General features: G+C 36.4%; 1 protein-coding gene across 1 annotated transcript in view; it reads right to left on the bottom strand.

Moving 5' to 3' along the window:
- ARHGAP42 (Rho GTPase activating protein 42) overlaps positions 1–24,505 on the bottom strand; it is a 145,920-nt gene that overhangs the window by 94,585 nt on the left and 26,830 nt on the right. Inside the window, exons 2-3 of the mRNA XM_040056346.2 lie at positions 19,689–19,784; positions 2,503–2,564 (exon numbers count right to left, since the gene is read on the bottom strand). Coding sequence (XP_039912280.1) covers positions 2,503–2,564; positions 19,689–19,784 — 158 coding nt within the window. The remainder of the gene's footprint in view (positions 1–2,502; positions 2,565–19,688; positions 19,785–24,505) is intronic.

Genomic DNA, 24,505 nt, shown 5'->3' with positions numbered 1-24,505 from the left:
AAACAAGCAAAAGCGCTCTGAAGATTCCACAGTTAAATTACAAGTTTTTCAAGAAAAAACCTTATACTAGCAATCTGTTTGGCACACTGATCCTCGCAGGGATCTCTGGATTCTATGATGACATGTAGAAAGCTGCAGTAAGAGACTGGAGAATAAAAAACCCTCATCTTTGACAAAGGTGATACTTTTACTCCAGTAATAATTAAATTATAAAATCCACCAACAGGCAGCTCAAACTTTAATCCTTGAGAAATTCAAGTTTAATAAATTTTCTTATGCAAATATAACTCCCATGAAAACTCTGTGCCCTCAGTGTTCTCATTCTTGACAGAGAATGAGAACTGAATGAGCTTATTCCAAACTGAGCACAGAGGTGGTTACAAATTATTTCCCACCAAGAGCAGCTTCTCCCTACATGATGACCCTACAGGGACCCACACTGGAGCAGCCTGTCCCTGAAGAACTCAACCCTGTGGAAAGGATCCACGGCGGAGCAGGACATGAAGAACTGCAGCCCATGGGAAGGACTCATGTTGGAGAAGTTCGTGGAGACTGTCCCCCAAGGGAGGGACCACTACCAGAGTACAGGAAAAGCGTGAGGAGCCCTCCTCATCAGGAGAGAGGAGGTGCAGCCCTCATTCCCTGCCCTCCTGTGCCACTGGCAGGGAGGAAGTAGAGAACTGGGATTGAAGTAAAGCTTCAAAAGAAGGGAGGGGCAGAAGTTTCTTTACTTGAGATTCATTTCTTATTACCCGACTCTGATTTGATTGTCATTAAATTAAACAGATTTCCCCAAGTCAAGTGTGTTTTGCTCATGACAATGATTGCCAAGTGATGTCTCCCTGCCTTATCTCAGCCCATGAGCCTTCCCTTGTATTTTCTCTCCCCTGCCCAGATTAGGAGGGCAGTGACAGAGCAGCTTTGGTGGGAACTACGAATCCAGCCAGAGTCAACCTACCACACTCAGCTGTACAATCTATGCATTCCCACAGAAATCATATTGATATAGAATAAAACCTATCATTCTGTCTGACTGATCTTTTTCACTTAAAAATACTAGTATTGTTTTCCTTCTTCTATGCTAAAGGCCTTCCTACATCTTTTACAAAAACGCTATATGGGAAGATTAAATTATAAACCAAAGATAGGCCATAAACTTCTAAAAGTGCAAAGGGTAGTGACTTCTCTGAGGGAAAAAAAAAAGGAGGGGAAAAGAAAGAAAATAATAGGAAACTATTTGTACATATTATGTACATATTATGAAAGATTAATGAGTTTGAAAAATAAAACCCTTACCTAGTCATTGCTTTTTTTTTTCTTAATAGTTAGCTTATAACAGTCTTTAACTTAAACTGGAAAGCTATTAATTTAAAAACATTGTTTAACTAAGGAGTTAATAAGTATTCTGCTATCCAATTTTTAAGGTGGTAAGTACAGAATAGTCACCTCATCCTTCCAGCTACCAAGGAAATAATATTTAGCATGAAGCAAAAAATAATTATACTTTTATAGATTTTAGTGATATTAGCTATGCAACTGTACTAAATAAATGTTATGACTTTGCCATTTTAAAATATTTATCTAAACAGAAATAGTGGGAGAGCAATTCTATGGCTATTTACTTCTAGGATAAGACAACTTTATATAAACTTCTTTCTGAATTAGTAAATTTGTTCCAATCTGAGTCATAAAAGCCTTACCTCAATGTTTTAAGTACCCATAAGAGGAAGGAAAATCAGGACAGACATATCTTTGGACAGATTAGAGCTAGTTAAACTATCACAATATTTAAAAATCCCCCTACTGATGTAAATTCTTAGCCCACTCCTTTATTTATGACTAATTCCAAAGGAAGGACAAAAATAGCTTCACTGGTTCTCTGGACTTCTTTTTAAATAGTCGCATAAAAATACACTTAAAACTTCTTTAACAAATCTATATTTGAATAGAAATATAAAAATCAAAGCAAACAACAGATTCAAATGGCATAAGGACAACATATCAATGGATGACTCTGACAGGTCTGATCCTTAATGTGTTCTACAAGAGTTTCTCTTGGGTGATGAATTTGCTTTCTCTTCTTATCACTAATCACATTCTTGGATTACTAGCATACATTCACTGGAAAACACTCAGGAGTATTTCATTAAATATAAATACAGATCTGCATCTCCAATATAAGATTTTTGCAGGAAGGGAAAGGTATATCAGCATTCAAAGCTTATTTTGGGTCAGGGAGCAGGGAGGTAGGAATTTGAGAGATTTTTAAACCATGCAAACGTCTTTGGTTGAACAGTTTATTAAAAATTGCTGTAGTTTGTGCTAGTACATTTCTGCCTTTGCATAAGAATTCCAACTAATTCTTATGATATACTTAACCTCTACTATACAAAAAAAATTTAAAAAAACCCAATCACTTCAGAGAGAATAGAAAAAAGTGTACTATTTTACTCAAGGACAGTACTATTTTACTCAATGCAAGTTTACTGCCAGCAAACTTACCAGTCGTCTTCTCTCCTCTTCAACAGCAATGAGGAGCCGAGCAAACTCCTTCAATGACTGGGCTGAAAGGAAAACAAACAAAAAGAACATTCTCCTTAAAATGAGATTTTAAGAACAGGTGAGTCAATTATCTGGATTGAAGCTACAGTGATAAAATATTGCTCTTACACTGCAATGTCATCAGTAGCTCTAAACAAGACAGACTGAAGCAGGGGGCAGGTCAAGAGCAAAGAAAAAGAACCTGAGTTTTAAGAGTCATATGCATTTTAAAAATAATTTTTAATGGAATATGGCAAACTGAATTTCCTGGAATATGGAAAGATCAGTCTCAAAACGGAAGAATTCTGCTTTCAGCCACAAAATTCACTTTAGCATACTAGGAGCAGAAAGAAAATGCCAAGAAAAGAATTGAGTTTCTCGCACTAAGGTGGGAAAACAAGTATTTGCAAGAACTATGAAAAATATTTGGGTAAATATTTGAAACTCAACATTTTAGAAGAAATGCCAAGTGTTTAGATTTAACTGCTCTTTGCCTTTATGTTTTACAAGGACAAGGTCTGAGGTGACCCAAACAGATGATTGATTTATAAGCTTTGAATTCTGTTACAACTGAGACAGAGTCTTTGTTCAAAACTGTTTTCAAATAGAAGTCAAAGGGCTGAAGCAAAGTCAGTGGAAACATAATACAAGAATTAACCCCTAAAAGAGGGCAAGAAAGAGGAAAACATTCTGAAAACTCTTAAGACTTCATTCTCATGTAAGCATGTGGTGCAAACTTGTCTAGAAAATTCTTTCTTTCCATTTGTATTACTTTCTCAAGGGCATTGGGGTTACTCAGATTCAGCATCACAGTCTCACAGGCAACAATCACAGAGGACAATCATGTGAAGAGAGCTAAGTATATCTCTTTTTGCTTTCTCCTGATACAACTAGCTACCAATGTCAGGATGCTACATTTTGTGGTTTAAAGCTCTGAACTCAGAACACAGATTGCTAAATACTAGCTAAATACTTGCTAAATACTATTTCTCACAACAAACTTGAGACAATCCCAAACATTTTGAAAGAGATAAAAAACAAACATTGAAATAAAACTCAGATGCTCTCAAAAGAACAGGATTCTTCACAGTTAACCAACATATAGTGCTAACAGCATGCTAGTGGAACTCCACCTCTTACTTATTTTTTCATCTTCTTAAATGCTTTTTGTGTCAGTCTCTAATAATAAGGCTTTATCCTTTCCCAACTTCTGTAAAAGATTTAAGGAAATAAGCACATTTTCTAGAAAGTACTGGAACAGAGCCTTTAAGAAGGAAGTATCTGGCTTGCCTTAACTGCCTTGTCCGTATTCATGAACTGCTATTTAGTTTTTGGACCATTCCCAAGTAATTTCCATCCTTTATAACATCTGGACCTTCCAGAAGTCACCCTTGCATTCTCCTTTCTCTCTGTTAACTTTTACAGTTGAAGAACGCTTTTCTGCTTGTTTCAATTTCTTCTGCGAGAAATTACATAGGTAATTTTTTTGTTTTGGTTTGTTTTTTTTTTTTTTTTTGCACAACTATGATATTATACTTGCATATCTTGACCTCTAAGTCACTGTTTGCTGACAAATTATTTTTTTCCCATTCTGAGTCCAAATACATCTGGTAAGTTAAATGTCCATATACTTGGGCCTTGAGTCTTTTCCTTTAACATTTTTCTGAGAACACAAGCACCAGAAGATTTTGCCAGTTATGTCTATATCAAGAATTTTAGTTTGGTATTCACTGAATTAACTCAATCTCTTAGTTGGCTCTAATATTCCATGAAAAAAACAACCAAGCAAAAAAAACCCCACAGGTAAAGAAATAAGATGATGAACTGACTGGTTATACCTGACTAGGAATCTGTGGAGCGTTAACTCAAAAATATCTAAGTACCCAATGTGAAATGCTGAAAACTAAATAAACAATTAGCCATATAGACATGGCTAAACTATGAGGATGTAGAGGTGTGGGGGGGTGAGGGGAGGAGAAAGAAGGGGAGTGTAAAAGAAACCCAAAACTAGTAAGAGAAGCTTTTGATTCATCTTATGAATTTCAAGGCAGAACCAGAGAGATTGTTAGTTTCAAAATTGAAACATTTTCTTAGGATTTAAATAAATTCAGGTCAACCACAAGGAAAAAAGCATAAAAAATAAGTTCTGTAAGTGTGCAAATCAAGATTTTCCTCAATACTGAACACTAATATAAAGGTACTAGTCTTACCTGTACAGTGCCTCAAACACTGAGAAACTGTCTCCATCTTTTCCTCCCCATTGGCTCACCTTTGGGGGAATTATAAAGGTCAAAGTTTCCCTAAGCACATAGAACCTACACTCCTCAGCACCACTAAGACAAACAATCCCCTTAATCTTATGAGACTTTGATTGCAGAGTCACCTTCGCATCAAAACTGACCACACCTCTTAAGCTCACTGCCCAGCATCCACATCCTTCCCTACATCCAGCCATGGGATGTCCTTTCCCAGGTCAGGAGGTGCACACGGAGGACTTGTGCATTGTGTTATGCAGAGCATAGTGAAGGATGCACATGCAGTACACAGAGTTCTGCAACACGGACATCTCTGGTGACCCCAGAGGGGTCTTCTGTCCTTGCAATGCCACCACACACATGGAGAAAGGCTTTACCCACACTAGCCCTCCTACAATAGCCCTGAGTGCAGTACTCATCTTTCATGCTACTACACCCTTCTTCTCATACAACCCCCGCTCAGAGCGGCCCCATTAAAAGCTAGGCTCTGTCCCTAGAGAACTTTGGCTGTGCCAGAAGCTGCAGTGGGAGGGGGGAAGGGAAGGAAAGAGAGCCTTAGCACCTCTTTTCCCAGTGTACCCTTTTTCCTTCTTTTTCTCTCCTTCTCCCACAGAGCCCTCTGGTTGCAGAGAGGCGACAGCTCTGCCTCACCTCAGTCTGGGGCTGGGCAGACAGAGGGATGCTGAGGGCAGAGGTCACCAAGGGGGGTGAGGTCTCCCTGGCAATTCACTCGCAGGACACTGGGCACCTCAGAGATGTGGGCAGGAGCATCCTTCCCTTCCACAATTAGTACCCTCATGGGGATCTCAGCACAAACCCTGGGCACAGGGTGCACACATCACAGCTCTCAACAGGAAACAAACAGATATTTCAACAATAACAATTTGAGGTGCTTTTGTGTAGTTGAAAACAGAAGATTTAGAAATCAGTCCTGTCTGTATCAGACGCAGTCCACTGTCTGTCAGGACACCCAAACATCACAAAACAGCCTCACAATCTTTTCTTAGTAATGATACAACTTTTTTTAAATCCACTTCTTTTTAATCAGGATAGACACAGAAGAATTAAAGTGGACTTTGTAAACACAAAAGGGGGTGGGAGGAAGAAGAGTCAAGTATTCTGCAAGAGGAAATGTCATGGGAAAGTGCTGATAAGAAATAAATTCTGAAAACACACCAGTAATATGAAGTACAATATGCAGCCTAATGTACTACATACCAAGATATTTTTAGTTGTTTTCATAAAGCATTATCATTATTGGTGGGCTATTCAAAGGAAAACAAAACACTGACTCAATATTTTATTCTAAGTTTTTAGGCGATATTAACTTAAAAATCCCAACAGTTTTACTGTCTGCTTTTTGTTTAAGGACTACTCAAAAGGACTTGTAAGATACATTTGATATCATGACGGAAATGATGCCTGTGAAAAGCAACACCCAAGAAGCAAAAACAATTGAATGTGTGCCCAGATGTACACTTGTGGTCTCATTCATCACAATCACAACAGGTTGCCAGCTGCTCTCTCTGGAGTGTTCCCAACTCAACAACAATGTGCTGCAAAATTTCCCTTGTTCAGGAGAAAGGGCTCCCATTATTTGATTAAATATATATATATACACACATATATATACATACATATACATACTCTCTTTACTTTTAATTGAAAAGACTTTTAATTAATTTGCTTCATAAAGAAGCAAACTACAGTACCAACAAGTTAAATAAACATTAATGCTGTAGATCAACAATATTCTTTCTTCCAAAATCCCTATAATTTCAAACATATGGTACAGCTCCACAAACAACTAGACTCACCTAATTAAAAAGGAACTGAAGTTTGTTGGAGAATTGAGAGACTGAAGGAGAAATAAAAAGAGGATAAAAATTAATTTATGTGAATTTATAGAATGCTTTATTAAAAATATGACAATTACATATGATTACACTCTGCAAATCTGGTTTACTGCATTGAAATCAACCCAGTTGTTCATAGGGAAAAAAATGCACACAATAAATCTTATGAAGTTTTTGCTATATACTTGTGTAGAGAATGTATCACGTTAAAATAGCATGTCTGTGAAAATTACTGAAGCTACTCTATCAACCTTAGCTTAATATTTAGGAGTACAGTGTTACACTGCACCACTAAATTGTCACACATTATAGATATTGCATCATCTACAGTTAATGAGAAAAGGCTGACAAAGTATATGACACAGATAATAGTTTTGCATGACCAATACTGAACTGAAAGACATAAAGCCAAGTTTGGAAGGTAATGTTCGAGACAAGACAGAAATTAAAAGCTACTGTGGCAGACAATACAACTGAATGTTCTTTTCTGTGGACTGTTGCTTTAATTTCTGCTTATACATTCAGTCTTAAACAATGCATAGACAATTTTTACATACTCTAAAGTACACAAAACAAGATTTTATAGCATTACGAGCAGACGCCACTACCACCTTTAGATATGTGAATGCAAGCATGGAAAAAATACTACATACAGATATATGTCAGATGTTATGACACCTTGCTGTATGAAAGGCAAAAACGAGCAAGACTGTCAGAGATTTCCTTATGTCTTCCTGATCTGTCTGAGGAACTGCCAGGACTGTGCCATACATTGCTCCCAGTACTCTTGGGCAGGAAGGTCAGACCAGGTCATCCTCCAGAACTGGGCATACCTAGCACAGACTTGCTAGAGCAGGCCTGAATTCATGCTTGAGCACTAACGTCAGCTAAAGTCTAGAAGGGAGTTTTTCCCTGTACATAATATATCACTGAAACAGGATTCCAGACCAGTGGTCCAAAAGGAAGTTTTCCTAAGGATTAACACTTCTTTACTAGACTTCCATGAGAAAGTAGAATAAATATAAGATCCATGAAGGGTGGGAGAAAATACTTTCTTTTCCAAATCTAAAATTAAAATATATTATTAAATAGTTGTTAATTCACAGTTGTGTTTCCAGAGCATTTAATGATTAGCATTAACTGCAGCCATGACAAGCAGTCTTTCAACAAATCACAACAGCAAATAAAATTTTCATCCTTCTTTCTATGGCTTTAAGACATATTGAAAAATATGTGAGGTGGTGGTGATGGGGAGATACGAAAATAGCCACAGAAGGCTTCCTTTCAGACAGAAAAAGCCAACATTTCAGAGTAACGCTGATAGGCTAACAACTGGTATGAAAAGACAATCATCTGCTTTCTCAGTAAATTCTACTTAACAAGAGTTGTGGATACCATTAAAGCTACAGAGGAACTGCAATGTCTATCAGTAGATAACTAAATTGGATGCTGTTAAGTATCACCACTATGGCAAGTTTTCACATTACAAAATAGAATGCAGATGAGGACTGACTAAAAAAAAAAAGCTTGTCATCTCCTTGGTCTTCCAATATGTTGGCTATGAATTTAAATGGAGCCTTATTTTATACAACAGAGCTCTCCTTTACCACTGTCACTACCTGATGATCCTTCTTCCCCCCACTATTTTTCCTACTGAATTAAGCCAATAAAATATAAAACGTGTACAATTACCTAGAGCTTTAAAGGGAATTACAGCTGAGCCCAATGGGAACAAGCTAAAGGGATCAACCCTTTAGTGTATAAACAGAAATAATGAATAATTTATGCCAATTGTGAAAAATGTCAGATGTCCTTGAACTTTAAGCAGAGTGTTGGTGTCAAAGCCTTTTATAACTAATGTTGACTGGGCTGAAGCACCATTGTACCATCATTTAAAAAACAGTAGTCCAAGATGACTTACAGAAAACAGCTGTTGGTTTTATTTTTAAAACTCATTTTCAGAAAAGCTATATTTGGACAAGAAGACATATGTCTGATAAATCTTCCCAATTATTGCTTGGGTTTTCTATTTTCTTTACTACTGTTATTCCTTCCACTATTTCTGCCTTAGGTCTTCTTCCCTCACTTTCCAAATGGCAACATTTTTGGAGAAACTTCAGTTTGGAAGACTGAGCTCTGTACTGTAAGTAATATTTGCTTGGAAAGCAGAAAAAATGTTTATCTTAGTTATTTTGTCTCCTTCTGAGTATCATTCCCAAGATAATAATGGAAATGCAGCAACTGCTTTCTTTTATTAAGTTTTAAAATAACATTAGTTAGGTATTTATGTAAATTCCAGTTTGCAAGCTTGCAGCATGTCAGATATACTTTAAACTGAGTACTGGTGTCAAGAGATGAATAATGTTAGAAGATTCCATTGTGAAAAAAGAAGTTAGAATATCAAGATAATGGTTCATTTCTTCATGGGGATTCAATCTCATTTTAAATTTGGAAAATTATTATTGTATGTGCTGCTTCATCCCCTCCATTTGGTTTCTCTTAACCTCCTAATCTAGGTATCAGTTTTTATGGATCTGTAATAAGGACCTTATGCATTCCTGTTGTCTGTGTTTACACTTAACCACAGCCTCCACAAGAACAGTAAAAAAAGTGATTTGGACCTTCCTATAATACAATGAAATGCACGTCTAGTAGTAAAAGACGTAAGATGAAACAAAAATTCAAGTGTAGAGGTTTAAAGTTTACATCAACATATCCCAGCATGGAAATAAACTCTCAAAGTGGCAATGATTTCTGCCAGAAGACTGTGGTTTAAATTTACAATCGAAATAACTACAAATTTCCTTGAAGACTTCCATCATGGGAAGGCACACTAAGGTACAGACAACCCTGTCTGGTCTGTACTGTTCCTGTGAAAGAATCAAGACATTCTTAGAGCACACAATGTGAAGCTATTTCAGACTCAATAAATGAACATTCTTAATATTTGCTCCATAATTAGTCTGCAAGGGCTTAATCCAATGCTTTTTTAAATCAAATACTGCTATGATCTTTCAGATTTTGAAGCATCTCCCAGGGTGCACAAGTTTCAGTGGTAAATTTGTTTCCTGTGGCAATTCCCTCCTTGAACTGTAAAGAAAGGTATTTTGCCCATTTTTTAAAATTATTGAAAATAAGTGTGCTACCTCACAGAAGGAAATCCAAATTTGCCTAAAAATTAATTATAGATCAAGAAGAAAAAGAAGGATAACAGCAAAGAGACGGAGATGAAAAATGCCTATTTTAAAGCTTCTTCAAAGAAATTAAACAAATGAGTAAGCGAGAAAAATGACAAAATTAAGCCTTTTATGCCCAAATGTATGCTTCAAGGTCTATTTATTGTTCTCCAAATATGATCACATGTTCCACTACATGCTGGCAAGCAGAGAGTTTCATCAGGGCACAGCTACTCAAATACACATAGCTAAAAGTACAGAAACCCTAAGGGTTCTCTCTATTTCTTTTGAGTTAAGACATCGTAAACTCAAGAGTAAATTCAGTGGTAATGTTTTCACCAAATCATAATTAGGAGCATTGTGGCTCTTCACATTATTAGGATAGAGAGACGATAGTAAGTGCTGCAAACTCCCCACGAAATGAACCTGTCAGATATTCAGCAACAGTCTCCCCATTTGACCCTCCCTGGTTTATAGTATTTGATCCCTGTATGTTCCCACACAGTGTTCCCCACAAAGTTTCAAAGCCCTTCAATGGCAGGCCTTATACCAGGCACAAGCATTTGGGTTTTGTCACACTATAAAGGTGAGACAAATCAGCAGAAGAGACCAGAGATTCCACAGTAGGAATGGAACCTCCTGCCTGAGCATCACACACGTGTGCCTCATGCTGCAGGCCAGTATGAGAACCATAAAAGGCACCAAATCAAGATCTGAACTTAACTGAAGCCCAAACCTCTGCAAGATGTCTTTGGCAGGACAGTGTAAGATCTACACACCATATGAGGCAATTTTAACTGAAGAGTATTTTCACGTAAATGAAAATCCCTTCCCCATTACAGAAACAAACCTCTGTCAGGGTAACCATCTAAACTCAGTTACAAACAGTATCATATTTGAGAATTCTTTGCTATAAAAAGTAGCTATCACGTTACAAATATTTAAACATGCAAATACAAGTCTTGTACAAAAGTTAAAACAATTCTTTGAGCCAATACACATACACTTTCCACGCCAGTACTTTTCAACAGAGGTCTACACAGAAAGCTACATGTTTATTTACAAACGAAGAAGATTTGCAAGAAAGTCAGGTTATCTAGAATTCCCCATTTTACTGTCAGCACTTGTCAAATACAATACTCGGAGAGATAATATGAAGATATACTATGTTACGCATTTTAAATAAATCCAATTACTTAATATCAGTAATTTGCCATGCCCTACTCATGCAGAACATCACAAAGCAACTATAAGTAGAAAATTCTCAATAGATCAAGCAATGACAAAACACTTCAGAAAGTCCTGAAAAATTTTTAAAGTTCATAATGGCTGTCTATCCCATAGCATGATTGTAAAAACAAAAGAAAAACAAACCCATATCAAAGAATAATTCCACTATCACCATTACACTTTTAACACTTTATTAAAAATACAGCTGTACATCTACCCCGTCTTAGTGTTCTACTCTATTTATAAAAGCAGTAGAGACTTTGAAAATACATCACTCAATTTGTAAAATGTACCTATCTTGTCTAGCATGAATTCTTCAACATGGCAGAGACGTGATAGAAAAAGCTGATTCTAGACTCTAGAATGCTAGTCTACAGCACCTCTCCTGAAACGTGGCATCTTGGAGTGCCAGCAAAAACATTTTAAATCATCTAAATAATTTCTTCCATTTTCTTATGAACATGAGAAGGATCTCTGATGCAGTCATGTGCTGACACAGAGCACTATCAAAACCTGTGTAGACAAATGACTAACTCTTTTCTTGTCTCTCCCCTCTCTTCCACAGTTCTGTGAAGGGGTGGAGGCTTTTGGGATGAGTCACTACAAATACACCATTTCTGCCAGCGATCATTAAGAAATACTGCCTCTCTATGGCACACTACAGAATGGGGTTTTAAATTATCACACTTGTCAAAGAGAAATCAGCCTCTCTTTTCACCTGATGGAGCCACAGGCACAGCAGTGGGGATGAGCTCCACAGCTGCAAAACACAGCAGGGTGTGGGGAAAAATATTCAATACATCAAATTCTATCTAACAGGTACAAAGTGATCTTAAAGTGCTGCTGGAGACCTGTTTTGAAAAAATAGCAGCTTGAATCGGCCCCTATTGAAAGCTAACAGCATACTACAGAAGTCAATTTAATTCAATTAATCTCCACCTCAACTAAATTAACCATTAACCTTTGACTTGAACAGATCTTGAACAACTTCACCGGAGTTGACTGATATCCTATCAGATATCAGAGGAAGAATAACTCTAAAAACCACGGAATATTCAGAAATAGTTAAGTTCAAAGATGGGTTCTGATGCAATCAGATTACAATCCTCTCTTGCTCTCCCTTCCTCCTCCCACTAGAAAGAGTTGTGATTTAAATGTGCTATGAGTGCAAACCTTTTAAGATAAGAATTGCTGCATCAAGCTCAAGGTTTTTTGAACAGCTGAATAAGACGACAACATAAGAAACAACCACTGAGCAATGTACAACGTTGTTTGCAGCGATGTTAAGTTGCAAAAGTAATATCCAATCATAGCATTCCAAAAACAAAGGAATCAGAAGTAATTATGACTACATTTCAGGCTTGCCAATCCCCAATTCTTCAGAGGCCCATCCATACTTTAAGTGAAGGAAAAAACTCTGATATTATAATCATCCCAGCTGTACAAACCTTATTTGTGTGTGGCTCTTTATAAATGCAGAAATAGCAGAAGTAAAAGCAGAAGCAATATATTCAGAATGCAACTGAGAATCATAAATACTGTTTTCCTGGTTTTTAAAGTTTTGTGCATTTATTGCTTGAATAGTGAAAGAGTTTAGAAAAAATATCACCAAATATTTCAACAGATGTGAGGTTTGCCATAATTGTTTAATTGAATTTAGGCCTATAAAGGGATCAAAAAGTTCCTGTGCTTAAAACTCTAAACTCTACTATGCATTATGATTTCAGAAAGTAAAAATCCTTTACCTTACTTGCTCAAACTTGAAGATGAATATCTCAAAGCTGAGCTGATCAAACTATTATCTGCTTCTGAAAATGAGTTCCTATTTCTCAAGAGGTATGCTAGCCTGACAACTCTAAAATGTTATGCCATTTTACTAGAAGTGTATTATATGTATTAACAGTACCTACTCATTATTTTCAAAACAACCTACTATAAAGCAACACTCTAATCCTCAAATTGTCTCCCCACAGGCATTAATAGTTCCACTGGGATGTCCAGTTCTAGAAATAATGAAGTGACAAAGGAGGGGAAAAGAAGTATGTTGAAGGCATGGAATGAGGACAATAAAGTAGAATATACCTTCAAGAATCCAGAAGATCAAAATGAGAGACACAAAAGCTACTTCATCTTGCTCTGAGTGGCATGGACTTGTCCATTCATCTACTCAGCTGTTCAGATCGAATTGTGACTCATCTTAACGCCTTAGCAGAATGCACTAGGACAACAAAGCTGCTGCTTTGCCTGCCTCAACCTCTTTCTGTGCACAGTAGGAGCTCCAAGGCAAGCAGGATCTGAGACACCACAGTCTGAAGTTCAATACAGTAAAATGAACTAACATGAATTTTGGCTTCTGTTAGTACACCAGGATGCAAACTGCAGGGACTCAGGAGCAGCTACTCCTGATGCAGAAGAAAGGCAGGATAAACAGAAATGGCAGTAACTGCATTGCCACCCCAATTCAGTTTTTTCATTTGAATACTCATCTCTAAGGTCAGCAGAGAATCGAGCATGCAAATTCCAACAACCTTCAGATAGGCATCCAAGAGAAAAAGAAACAACAAGGACTGTGTTGTTGATCTTATTTTACCTTTTCCTCCTGAAGAGATAAAAATGTACTGCACCATTGTTTTGTTTCCTGATTTGTCAGCCTCATTGGCCTTCCAAAGCAAGGACAAGAGCTCTGGGCTCGACCAACAGAATGCCAACCTTCAGTTTCTGAGGCAGATGTTGTTTTGAAGCCTCGACAGGATCCCAGCACTAGCAAAAAACCACTCATTTCTTGAAGTCAAGAAACAACAGAGTTCCGGAAACAGGTGGCATTTGTTTAAATTGTCAAATATGCAACAGAGATTAAAAAAATAATGGTAGGAACAGAATCAACAGATTAGAAACAAATACTTTAGGCATTTTACACCCTGATTGTGCTGAGTTCTTCCCATAAATTGTTACCATTGAACTTCTCTAGAGAAAAATAATCCATATTAAAAATAATCTGCAAGTACCAAAGAACCCTTTCCTGTGATCTTACAAGTACCTTAAGCAAAGTTGCTTTGAAAGTAATCTAAAAATTTAAATCTTAAAATTCATTCTTTCAGCTGGAGGAAAAAGAGCTGGCAAATCTAAGCAGGTAATTACTGTGGAAAAACAGCATACAATCTTTCTATGCAAATTCACTCTCCACTGTAAATAGCTTTCTAGTCTAATTCAGGACTCAACCCTTCCCCACCCAACTAAAATAAAACCACCTTTTGTAAATATACTTGTCTCTAATGTCTTCCACAAGGTCAACAAACTTAAGCAACTATAAAAGTTTTGGGGATGATGCCTACACTGAAAAAAACCCACCCCCAGAATTCTGCCCTCAAGGTGGTGGCCAGATCCTGTTCTTTCTTTGCTTTGGATAAGGCAGTAGGAGACCTGAGATGCTGCAAGTAATTTTAGACTTATTTGGAAATTGGTAATTCCATTCGGAAGCCTGGTTACAAATGGGAATTCAGTGCAATGTAGGTTGAATATTAACCCCAAAGAGAACTTTCTTGAACATGAAAGCTTAACCTCAAGTAATTAAGGAGATGATCTGTAAGATATCCAAGTGATTCAGACTGTAGGTGGCTCAACTGCATTTAGTAAGTAATTCAGGAAGAGCAAAGCAAATTCAAGAATCCATTACACACCACAAGAAATTTGTGCCTTGAAATCATGATTAACCTGACATCTACCTTCTCAGATTCCTGCTGAACTTCCAAAAGACAGTGTCCTAACCTGGAGACTGCCAGCTCCAAAGGCTGACTGTCAAGAATTATCTCTACACACTGTAGCAATGCATAAAAGCTCCTATGCAATTTTTCTGTTGTTTTAAATTTATTTATTTGAATAGAGCATTGTATCCACATCATGTACAATTCAAAATGGAATTTGCTACTTCTTACAAGTCAATTAAACTTCTACAGTGTTAGAAAAGATGGGGGGAAAAGGAAACATCATGATTTTTTTCATTTTTTGTGTAGCTTTATATACAAACACTCCAAGAGGGTAGAGCAAATGCTAACTGAAAAGCACTGTGAATATGGATACCCAGTATGAACAAAAAAGAAGACTGAGCTTCTGGAATCATTGCTCAACTAAAACAAGAGAGCAAAACACAGCAGTGGACTCTAACAAACAACCACTATTAGCATTCTGCATTTGTTTGGTTTTGAGTTCTTTCTCTCTGGTACATTTGAGTTCGATTTTTCAAAGTTCAACTTGAAACTAACTGCTGTAAACAACACGACTGCCAGGTATGAGCTAACAGCTCTGCAGATGGTTCGTTGCAAGCAATTTGATAATCCCATGAACAACCTGAGGTGTGAGTCAGCAGAGATCATGAGTCCCAATTGCTAGCAGCAAGAGAAGAATTTAGTGCCCACAAGAAAAGATACCACATTTTAGAACTTTTGACCTATCCTCTGTGGCTCAATTAATATTGATTTCATAAACCATTATAATCCTATTACATTCTTAAATCAAGCATCTGATGCTACCTGGAACATCTGTCATAATATAATTCTCTTCGGGGAAGAAAACCCCAAACGTCAATACCAGCAGCCACAGAGTGAAAGACATATGCTTTTCAGTGCACTTTCCTAAACAGCACATGCTAATAAGACACAGATACTAAAATAAAATGCCAGATTATCAGAATGTATTTATTTGTCTTGTTTTTTTTTTTTTTTTTAAACTTCTGAAGAGCATGGTCTTACACTGCAGATAGCAGACCTCAGGGATATATAATTAGCCATAATACAAAATAGACACAAACTTGTTAAAGGAACAAGACAGAATTCCATTGAGTTAATAATGTTTATTATTTCCACCTCTAGCAGCCATAAACCAGATAACACAAAAAGAATAAAAGAGGATCAAAACACTGAAATTCTTAGGGAGAGATCCAGGCGACACAAGTTGGATAATACTAGGAGGAGCTGGGCAAACCTTCTCCTTGCAAAATTTATGCCTGCAGTGTACACTGAGGAAGAAGATAGATGATCAATAAAAACATAGTTTTTGCAGCTGTCTCATCCATGTAAAGTTCTATGTTACCTAATAAGGTTTGAAACATGTAAAAATCATGCATCCATTTTATACAAAACTCCCACTGGGCAAGACAAATGACTGACCTCCTTTACTTTCACTGTCAATCATCAGTGATTAATTTTTGTGCAAAATATTTACAAATAGGGCTGAGAGTAGGGTGATATGTCTAAAAAGCAAATGGCAAAATGTCACCAAATGTTGGTATTTCTGAGGAAAACACAGCTGTTAGATTAGGAAACCAACACCCTCTTCTCAGAGTAAGGGCAAGTTACATCAAACCTTCATTACTATGTTTTTTTAGTATTATTAATTTACTGTCACTCGTGATTTTTGCACTGAAAATGCCATCTTCTGCAAAACTTTTCAGTTGCACAGAAAACAATTATAACTTCACTGAATCACATGCAACTGGAGCTAATAAACATGTTCTGCCATCAAACAGTGCAGCCCCGGCATTGCTGCAGATCACATGCTTCCACAAGCAGTCCAAACCAGAGAAAGAGACAAAACCAGCAATTGTTGCTAGCTTGTTTTATTTTTTAATGAGAAAGACTAGTAAAAATAGGGACCACTGTTTCCCAGACCAAACTTGGCAAAAAGTTTAAAGACTGAAAAGGTTTTTATAGCTTTAATCCTTTGATGTTCACAGTTAGAAAACCAAGCAAAAACGTAAGAGCTGTAGATGATTTGAGGAACAAGACAGTCTGCTTATCCAAGAAAGTCAGAGAAATTCCTTACAACTCATGCATAAAATGACTCTTAACTAGGCATGGTATATCTGAAAGTGACTATGAAGATAAATCTGGCTAACTTGCAGCAATGTGAAAAAATTACCTAAAATGTATCATAAGGCCACAAACACAGGAAAGATTTTTTTTGTCAAAGAACACCCCTCCTATGCAAGAATTAAATTCTTGTAAATAAAAGATCAGAAATCATCAAAATTAGAAATCAAAGATAGCAATTAAAAAAACGCAAACCAACCCAAACAAAAAAATCCCTGGATTAAATAACAGACAGATTAAAATACGTGTGAAGAACATCACCATAATTCTGTTTATGTGGAGTGTGTCACAAAGGTTAACTAAAATTACTTCTTCCATATGTTTTGTAATGGGCTGACTGGAATAGATAAGTTATATTAGAAGAGCAACTGAATATGCACAGGTTATAGAAAATGCAAATAAAACTGCTCTTATTAGATCTCAGACTGGGAAAAAAGAAGAAAAGAAAAAAAAAGAAAAAAAAAAAAAAAGTTGTGCTTAGTTACTAAAGAGAGACCCTCAACTCTAGTATTCCCTCAAAAAAATGTTAATAGAGCTATCAACTCAATTCCAATTATTTTTATAAGGAATAAAAAAGAAAAAAATCACTTAAATCACTTATATTTAATGCTGAAAGAATCAGAACCTTTTTTTGTTTAAAAAACACACATCCAACAGAACAAGTCTTGTTCAGAGGTGAACTCCCAGTGCTAAGGTGTATTAAGGTAGATTTTCAATGCTAAGCTTGAAATAGAAATGTAGTCCTTACAATAAGCCCCTATGCATATGGTGGGGTTTTAGAAATCTATCAAGTCAGAACATCACTGCAGACTGAAGCAGAACTTCTCACTGGCCTGCACAGCTGTAGACATTTTTAGAAAAAGGAGGTGAAAGCAGAAGGAGGTACAGAGCAGGATTCATCTATACAAAGCTGTCTTTGATGATAAGCAAACATTTATCTTGTTGGGGCATGCTAAAGATATGGATAAATTCTAGGTCACTGCTCTAGGGAGATCAAAAATTGAGCCTTACCCTATAAAAGTACACAGTATCATTCAAGGTCTGTTAGACTTGAATTTGATTCCTGTCACAGTTTACCTTTTACTCTTACGAGCTTCTTTGATGTACATGACAATCCATCAGGCAATTGGTCCTTTAGAAGCTAGAAATCCCTTCTTTGAAGCTTCAAGTGAAATAAATCATCTGTCAAGCATCATGAATTGTGTTTTTTTCCTAAATAGTTTTAAATGCCTGTTTAATGTCCAAACAATAAAATGTCTTTTCTCTGCTACGTTTAGGTTACAAGTAAAATGAATGTTGTCTTTGTTTCACCTGATTTTAAATGCAAAACCGCATATCCTTAAAAAAAGTTACTGACCAAATCTAAGACATATAACAGATACTGCAGGTTTAGTTAAAATATATAGATATTCAATATCATTTTAACAGCCAAGAAATAATATGTAGCATGCCAAAGTGTACATGCACACCATTTCTCTTTCCAAGCTGGACACACCTGAAGAATGTATGCAGTTTTATACCTGAGTAGCAGCAGCTAAGTGATTTCACTTCCCTACTTTTAACTGTCAGTAAAATTAAACCTCCCTCCCTCACCCTGCCAGGAGTTAGTGGAAGACCATGACCAAATACCAGTCATCTTTCATGACAGTTTTCTGACTACTACCACAATGCTGTAGGGTGAGGATGAAGCAAACCTTGTGAGTGAAAACAAGCAGTTTAGACCTTCTCTCCGATGACTCAGTCAGGAAAAGTAAAAAATTGAAGGGAGAGAAGAGTTGAAAATAAATCATCATAATAGATACACTTGGAAAAGACTAAATTCGAGTTTCCTCTCTGCATTACGTAGAACTTCTTAAAAAAATACCCACAAGTCCTATGTTCCCTCTTGGACTGCCAAATTATTTATTTTTAGAAGCTACTATTCTTTAAGAACCATCTTACTTCCTCTCAGATGTTTTAGGAGACACATGGGGGCCATGTGGTATGTAAGTCTCATGATACTGAATTTAGCCATTCTGAAGATGGATTATAATCCAAATTTCTTACCAATGGGGGTTAAAGCATTCCAGCTGCTGTGCTACCGTGTAAAAGCATCACTACAACTGCAGCACTGCCTTGCAGTAAAGAGTGGTTGAATTTCTGAACCCTGGAAGCATTTCTAGGATTAGTCTGCTGAGGGAAGAGTATTTTGATAACATTAAAGAGGCTTACATTCAAGACAAGTTGAGCTGTTCCATTCCACAAATGCAGAATTTCTGCGTGTGTACAGCAACTGAACAATAAGCAGCTAGTAAATTTTACTGGCAAAAGTTCAGACAACCATGTACTTAGGAATGCACAAGTTGTGATGAACATAGTCCTCTTTTTAGACCTTCAAAAACTTCCTGTGTCTTACTAGGCACTTAAGTGGATTTTTGCAGACTGATGTTACATCATAGGAAACTTGTGTACTTCTTAGTACACTGAAAATTGACTGAAACATAAAAGTAGCAGCAGAATTTAGAGGATTCACAGTTGACTCAGCTGACAAAAGTACTGTTGAATACTTTCTGCTACAATAAATCAAGCTATGCCATGAAGACATAGTTTTTTGGCACGTAGTTTTAAAGTCCTGCATGATTTCTATTTATTGATTTTTTTTTTTTTTTTTTTTTTGTGGCAAGACTCATTAAAAAACAACTGTGAACTGCTCCACTGTATTTCTGGTAACATGCTATAAGAAACGATAAAAAATGTTACTGCCAGCAAAGCAAAGAGAGTACTTACCAATATTAATTTCATCATCAGTTTCAGCATCTCCAATGCACTCAAACTGAAAATCTTGTAAAGACTGTGAAAATTTTTGTACTGCCATGGATAAATCTAGAATTCAAGGAAAAAAAAAAAAATCAGAATTATTCCATCAGAACTTCAATGGAGCAAGGCATCATGCATTACTGCATTAAGTATTTTTTCTGCTTATAAAGTTTCCTTACTAGTATCCTTTTTGGACATTAACCTCATTTTAAAATCACCATCATCATATCAAAATCAAATACCTGAGTTATCCTACACACCTAGGAAACAGGCTGACGCAAGATTTCAAACATGAATACGCATATAACAATGACAAGTAAAGAACTTTTATACATCTTGAAAAACAAAAAATTGGTATAAGAAATTAACGTCTATTCATAAATTGCATATGTAAGCAGACTACTCTTTAAAATACTGCAATATTAGTTTGCAGATTAAAGTAAAGCTAATTTCATTTTTTTTCATTACCTTTATCAAAATAATTACATTCTAATTATTCTGATATATCACACTGTATAATGCTTTAGTGTAAAACCTTTGTAAAAAGCAATGGAAGAGGAAAAAAACCCAAAAAAACCGCTTGCCAATCAACAAGGTAATCTCATGGATTATGAGCACAATTTTCACTAGATTCCACAAAGCAATCCAAATTTTATAGCACAAAATTTCATTACAAATGTACACAAGGAAAAAAAACAATAAAGATTATCAAACACATAAATCTGCTATCTTTTCTTTTTTTACATATACTAATGGCAAATGCGGATGAATGTGATCATGAATGGAGTTGGTCAAGACTTAAAAACAACCATTAGTCCAGACGAGCCAGAAAATCAACAAAAATATTCTGCGTCCTGGAGTCTGTATTTATGGTATCTGTTTTGATGCTAGGAAAATTAAGAGTTGAGATTCTGACATCTGCTAAATCTTAGGAAAATTCATGGTAAGGGTAAGTTATGAATGAATGCAAAGTCATATTTTTTTGTTTTAAAAGCATCACATATCTGCCTCCATCCTTGGGGATGTTCAAAAGCTTTCTGGACATGATCCTGGACAACTGGCCGTGCTTGAGCAAGGTGGTTGGACCAGATGACTTCCACGGGTCCCTTCCAGCCTCGGTCACTGTGATTCTGTGGTTTCTTTACCCTCTGTTATCGTAAAGCCATAAATACTCATTCACTCAATGCTGGACAAAAAATTAAGAGGGCTAACCTTCTTCCAGGCAGGAATAAAATCTAACATATAAATATAAAAATTGGCTTAATATCCTAAATCAACACATAAACAGCAACAAAAAAAAACCCACACGCACAAAGCATCATTTAAATTTGAATGATCTCCAACAGAAAGAACCATTCCACAATCCTAAATGAAATAATAATTGAAAAATCTATTGAAATAAAGATTTAAAATACCACCAAACAAAATTTCCCAAAATAAGATGACTGGCTTTTTGTATTTTAATTAAAGGTAATCACTATCAAGCAGGAGAATCCCTTCCTGGATATTTTGCACTTCCCAGAATTTTGCCCCAATGCCTGTTCCTTTTGTATTTTTATAGGCAGCTAAAGAGTACCAGTCTAAAAAGCTGTAGAGTATCAGTCTAAAAAGAGACCTATCATCTTTAGATAACAGAGACATGAAGAGATTTTTTTTTCTTCTATCAGTAGGAAATTTTGTATGCGTATCTGACAAATAACTAAAATGCAAAGAACCGGGTCAACAAATTCTGTATCTTTTTGATAAAGCACATGTAAAATAGGAAAGAATGCTAGCCAGATTTATTGCATCCTCACTGTATATTTTTTATTGTGCTGTAGATGAACATTGTATTATTAAGTGTATTAACAAATTGAATGCTAAACAAAAAGCTTTTCCCACCGTTTGTCAAGATGAACACAAAATAATATTTCTAAGATGAAGCACTGCTTTTTATGCAAATACAGCATCTTTCATAGCTAAGTAAATGATTGTTCTACATTTCTTAGAAAGATCTAAACTTGAATTTGTTCACAGCAGTATATTTTAAGTTCAAAGGGAAGAAGCATAGTTTTATTATTCACTCTTTCACCAAGTTACTACACTGAGTCCCAAACCCTTCTACAAAATTACTGTATAACAGCTGATGCCAAAAGGAATTCCATGGACTTAAGGTAATTGAATGTAAAAAGTTTCTATATTGCAAGTACACTGGAATGTAAAAATTAACTCTTGCTAATAGGAATGCAGATTTATTTCCTTTGGACAATATAATAACTGCCCATGATGAACAGCATCTCTGTGAATGTGAAAGGAAATGAGGGAACATCAGCTCTCCCCTATCATTCTCCCATATATGCAGGGTTTGGGGGAACAAACGTCAAAGTAAAGGAAAACAAATGGTAAAAAATACCAAAGCTGGAGTCTCCATTTCATATCCGGGATTACTGATATATGATGCCAATCTTTCTTTCACTATGTCAGCAAATCAAATCAGACACAGCCTATACATTTTGAACCTGAAGGAGGCATGTTTAACCTAATTCAGAAATAGTGGGTATGAAGAATTAAGGAGCTTGTTAGATAACCTGATAAAGTCATGCAGCAAGATACCATTTGGAGATATCTGCCTCTTATAGAGGCCTTTCCTAATAACGTGAGAGTATTAGACAATACCATAATAAGATTAAAGCTGTTCAATGTAGCAAAGAATAAAATTAAGTTCCAAGGTCAGAGGTTTCCTGTAACACTTATTTACAAGTTCTAACATTACCAGCATACATAGAAGTTTCATTAATCTAACCTGAAAAGATACAAAAATATTATTCTACGGAAAATTCCAGCTGACTTGGACAGCTTCCTAAAGCCTGAAATATGAGTTACTCTCTAAGACTCTGACATTGCAGTTGAATCACCAACATCAGACCAAACGGTGCTACTTGGTTGTATTTCACTTTCTTAGGAGCATCATCACTTTAACTGATTATAAAATTATAAACCAGTCACAGAAAAGGAGCAGCTGTGCAGTAAGCATACCTTCTCTAAAATATACCAAGATTCCAAACTGAATTAAAACAAATTTAAGGGCAACTGTCTCCAATCAAGAAGAGGCAAATGATGGACAAAAAAATGGAAAGAGCAGATAGAGCAGAGACCTCGCTCAGTTTTACAAGATGTCATTTATCACTGTATATCCCAAAGTCTTAATGTCACTGGGAATCCTCAAAGCATGCTGCTGCTTCCAGAAGGAAGCTAATCACCACACAAATCACCTTTTTAGAATCTGTGACATTATTGAGTTGCTCTTACTCAGCAAGTACATTGTAAAGTCATGTCTCTCTTTTCATTGAATCATGAAATAGGACATTCACTTATCTCAGGGCAGAAATTTTCCTTCAAGCAGAGACAACTGATCTTCTAAGTTACAAGAAAAACCTCACTAGCTTCGTCGACTATTTTAAAGTCTGTCATCCAGGGAAGGATGGCTGCTCGAAAGTCGCAGTGAACTCATAAATGCTGTTGCCCCTGCTCTTCTGCAGGCACTCAAATCTCTCTGGGTGCCAGCAAAAGAATGAAAATGGAACCTGATAACCCTCATTTGCCAGAGGGGCAGTTCTGTTAACATGTACTTTCTGAGAGTACTCACTTCTACCATTTGTTTCCTGCTTTCTCCAATTCCAAAGAAGGATTCTGTTCCATTTTGCAGTGAGTCATATAGTCAAGAGTAGCCATCTACACACTACATACTGTCCGTGCAAGGAGATAATTGTGACAGAGTTGCCTGTTTTAGTCAGGGCTGCAGCAAGCCAACTGGGAAACAAGGTATTTTTTTTGTGGAGCTGACAGAGGAAGTACTAAAGAAGCTACCAGACTGTGACCGGAAATAATAGAAGGATAACTTCAACAAAGCTTAACCACAACAAAGTAATGTAATGCCGGTATTGTGTATGGATTCATACAATACCAGTATCATAATGCTAATGAAAGAAGAATAAAAGTCATCATCCATTCAGGAAAGTGAATCATGAGAAGGAATCATGAAATGCATTTCTCTATTGTACCTCTCCCTGAAGTTTTATATATTTGATTAATCCACGTAACACATATTTTACAATAAAAATTGCAAAAGAAATCCTCTGGATTATTATAGAAGGCAAGTTTATTTAAGGCTCACTTTCTCTGAAATCGCCAAGGAGAAGTACATAATATGAACTGTAATATATTAATTTATCAGGTATCAGGGCCTTACAGCTGAATATAGGACAATAAAACTATGATCCGGACCCTTTGTATCACCAGAACTGTTCTTCCACTTTCTTCCACTAGATTTGTCAAACAGATCATAAAATAATTTCTTATACAGAGTCTTGAGGAGGAGGAGAGAACAATACACGGCAACCATGTGATGAAATGACGGGTATTATTTCCCAAAGGATGAAAAAACAAATGTATACTTTGGCATGGCACAGCCTGTCACAACAAGGACAAAGTCCTACAGATAAGGACACTTGAAGAGATTTCCACTTGAAGAGTTGGTAAGCACAATCAATTTTTTTATTGGGCTGGGAAGGTTGTCGTTCATTTGGTTTTGCCAGTCTGGTATCTGGAAGAACAGCAGAAAGTCCAACCTTTTAACAGGGATCAACCAATTTCCAAACGCAGAAACTTTGGAGCACTTGCAGAGGACTCATATCCCTACCCTAGCAGCCTGCAAGAAAGCGTTCTCAGCAAACTCATCAAAGCTGAAATCTTTTCATTTGTTTGCTTACAAAGATGACTTCATTAGCAAATGGAGTTCCAATAACCAA

Source organism: Hirundo rustica, chromosome 2 (assembly GCF_015227805.2).
Source record: "Hirundo rustica isolate bHirRus1 chromosome 2, bHirRus1.pri.v3, whole genome shotgun sequence".
In the NCBI taxonomy this organism is placed as follows: Eukaryota; Metazoa; Chordata; class Aves; order Passeriformes; family Hirundinidae; genus Hirundo; species Hirundo rustica.
The sequence above is the reverse complement of the archived record's forward strand: the minus strand, read 5'-3'. Positions and strand labels throughout refer to the sequence as shown.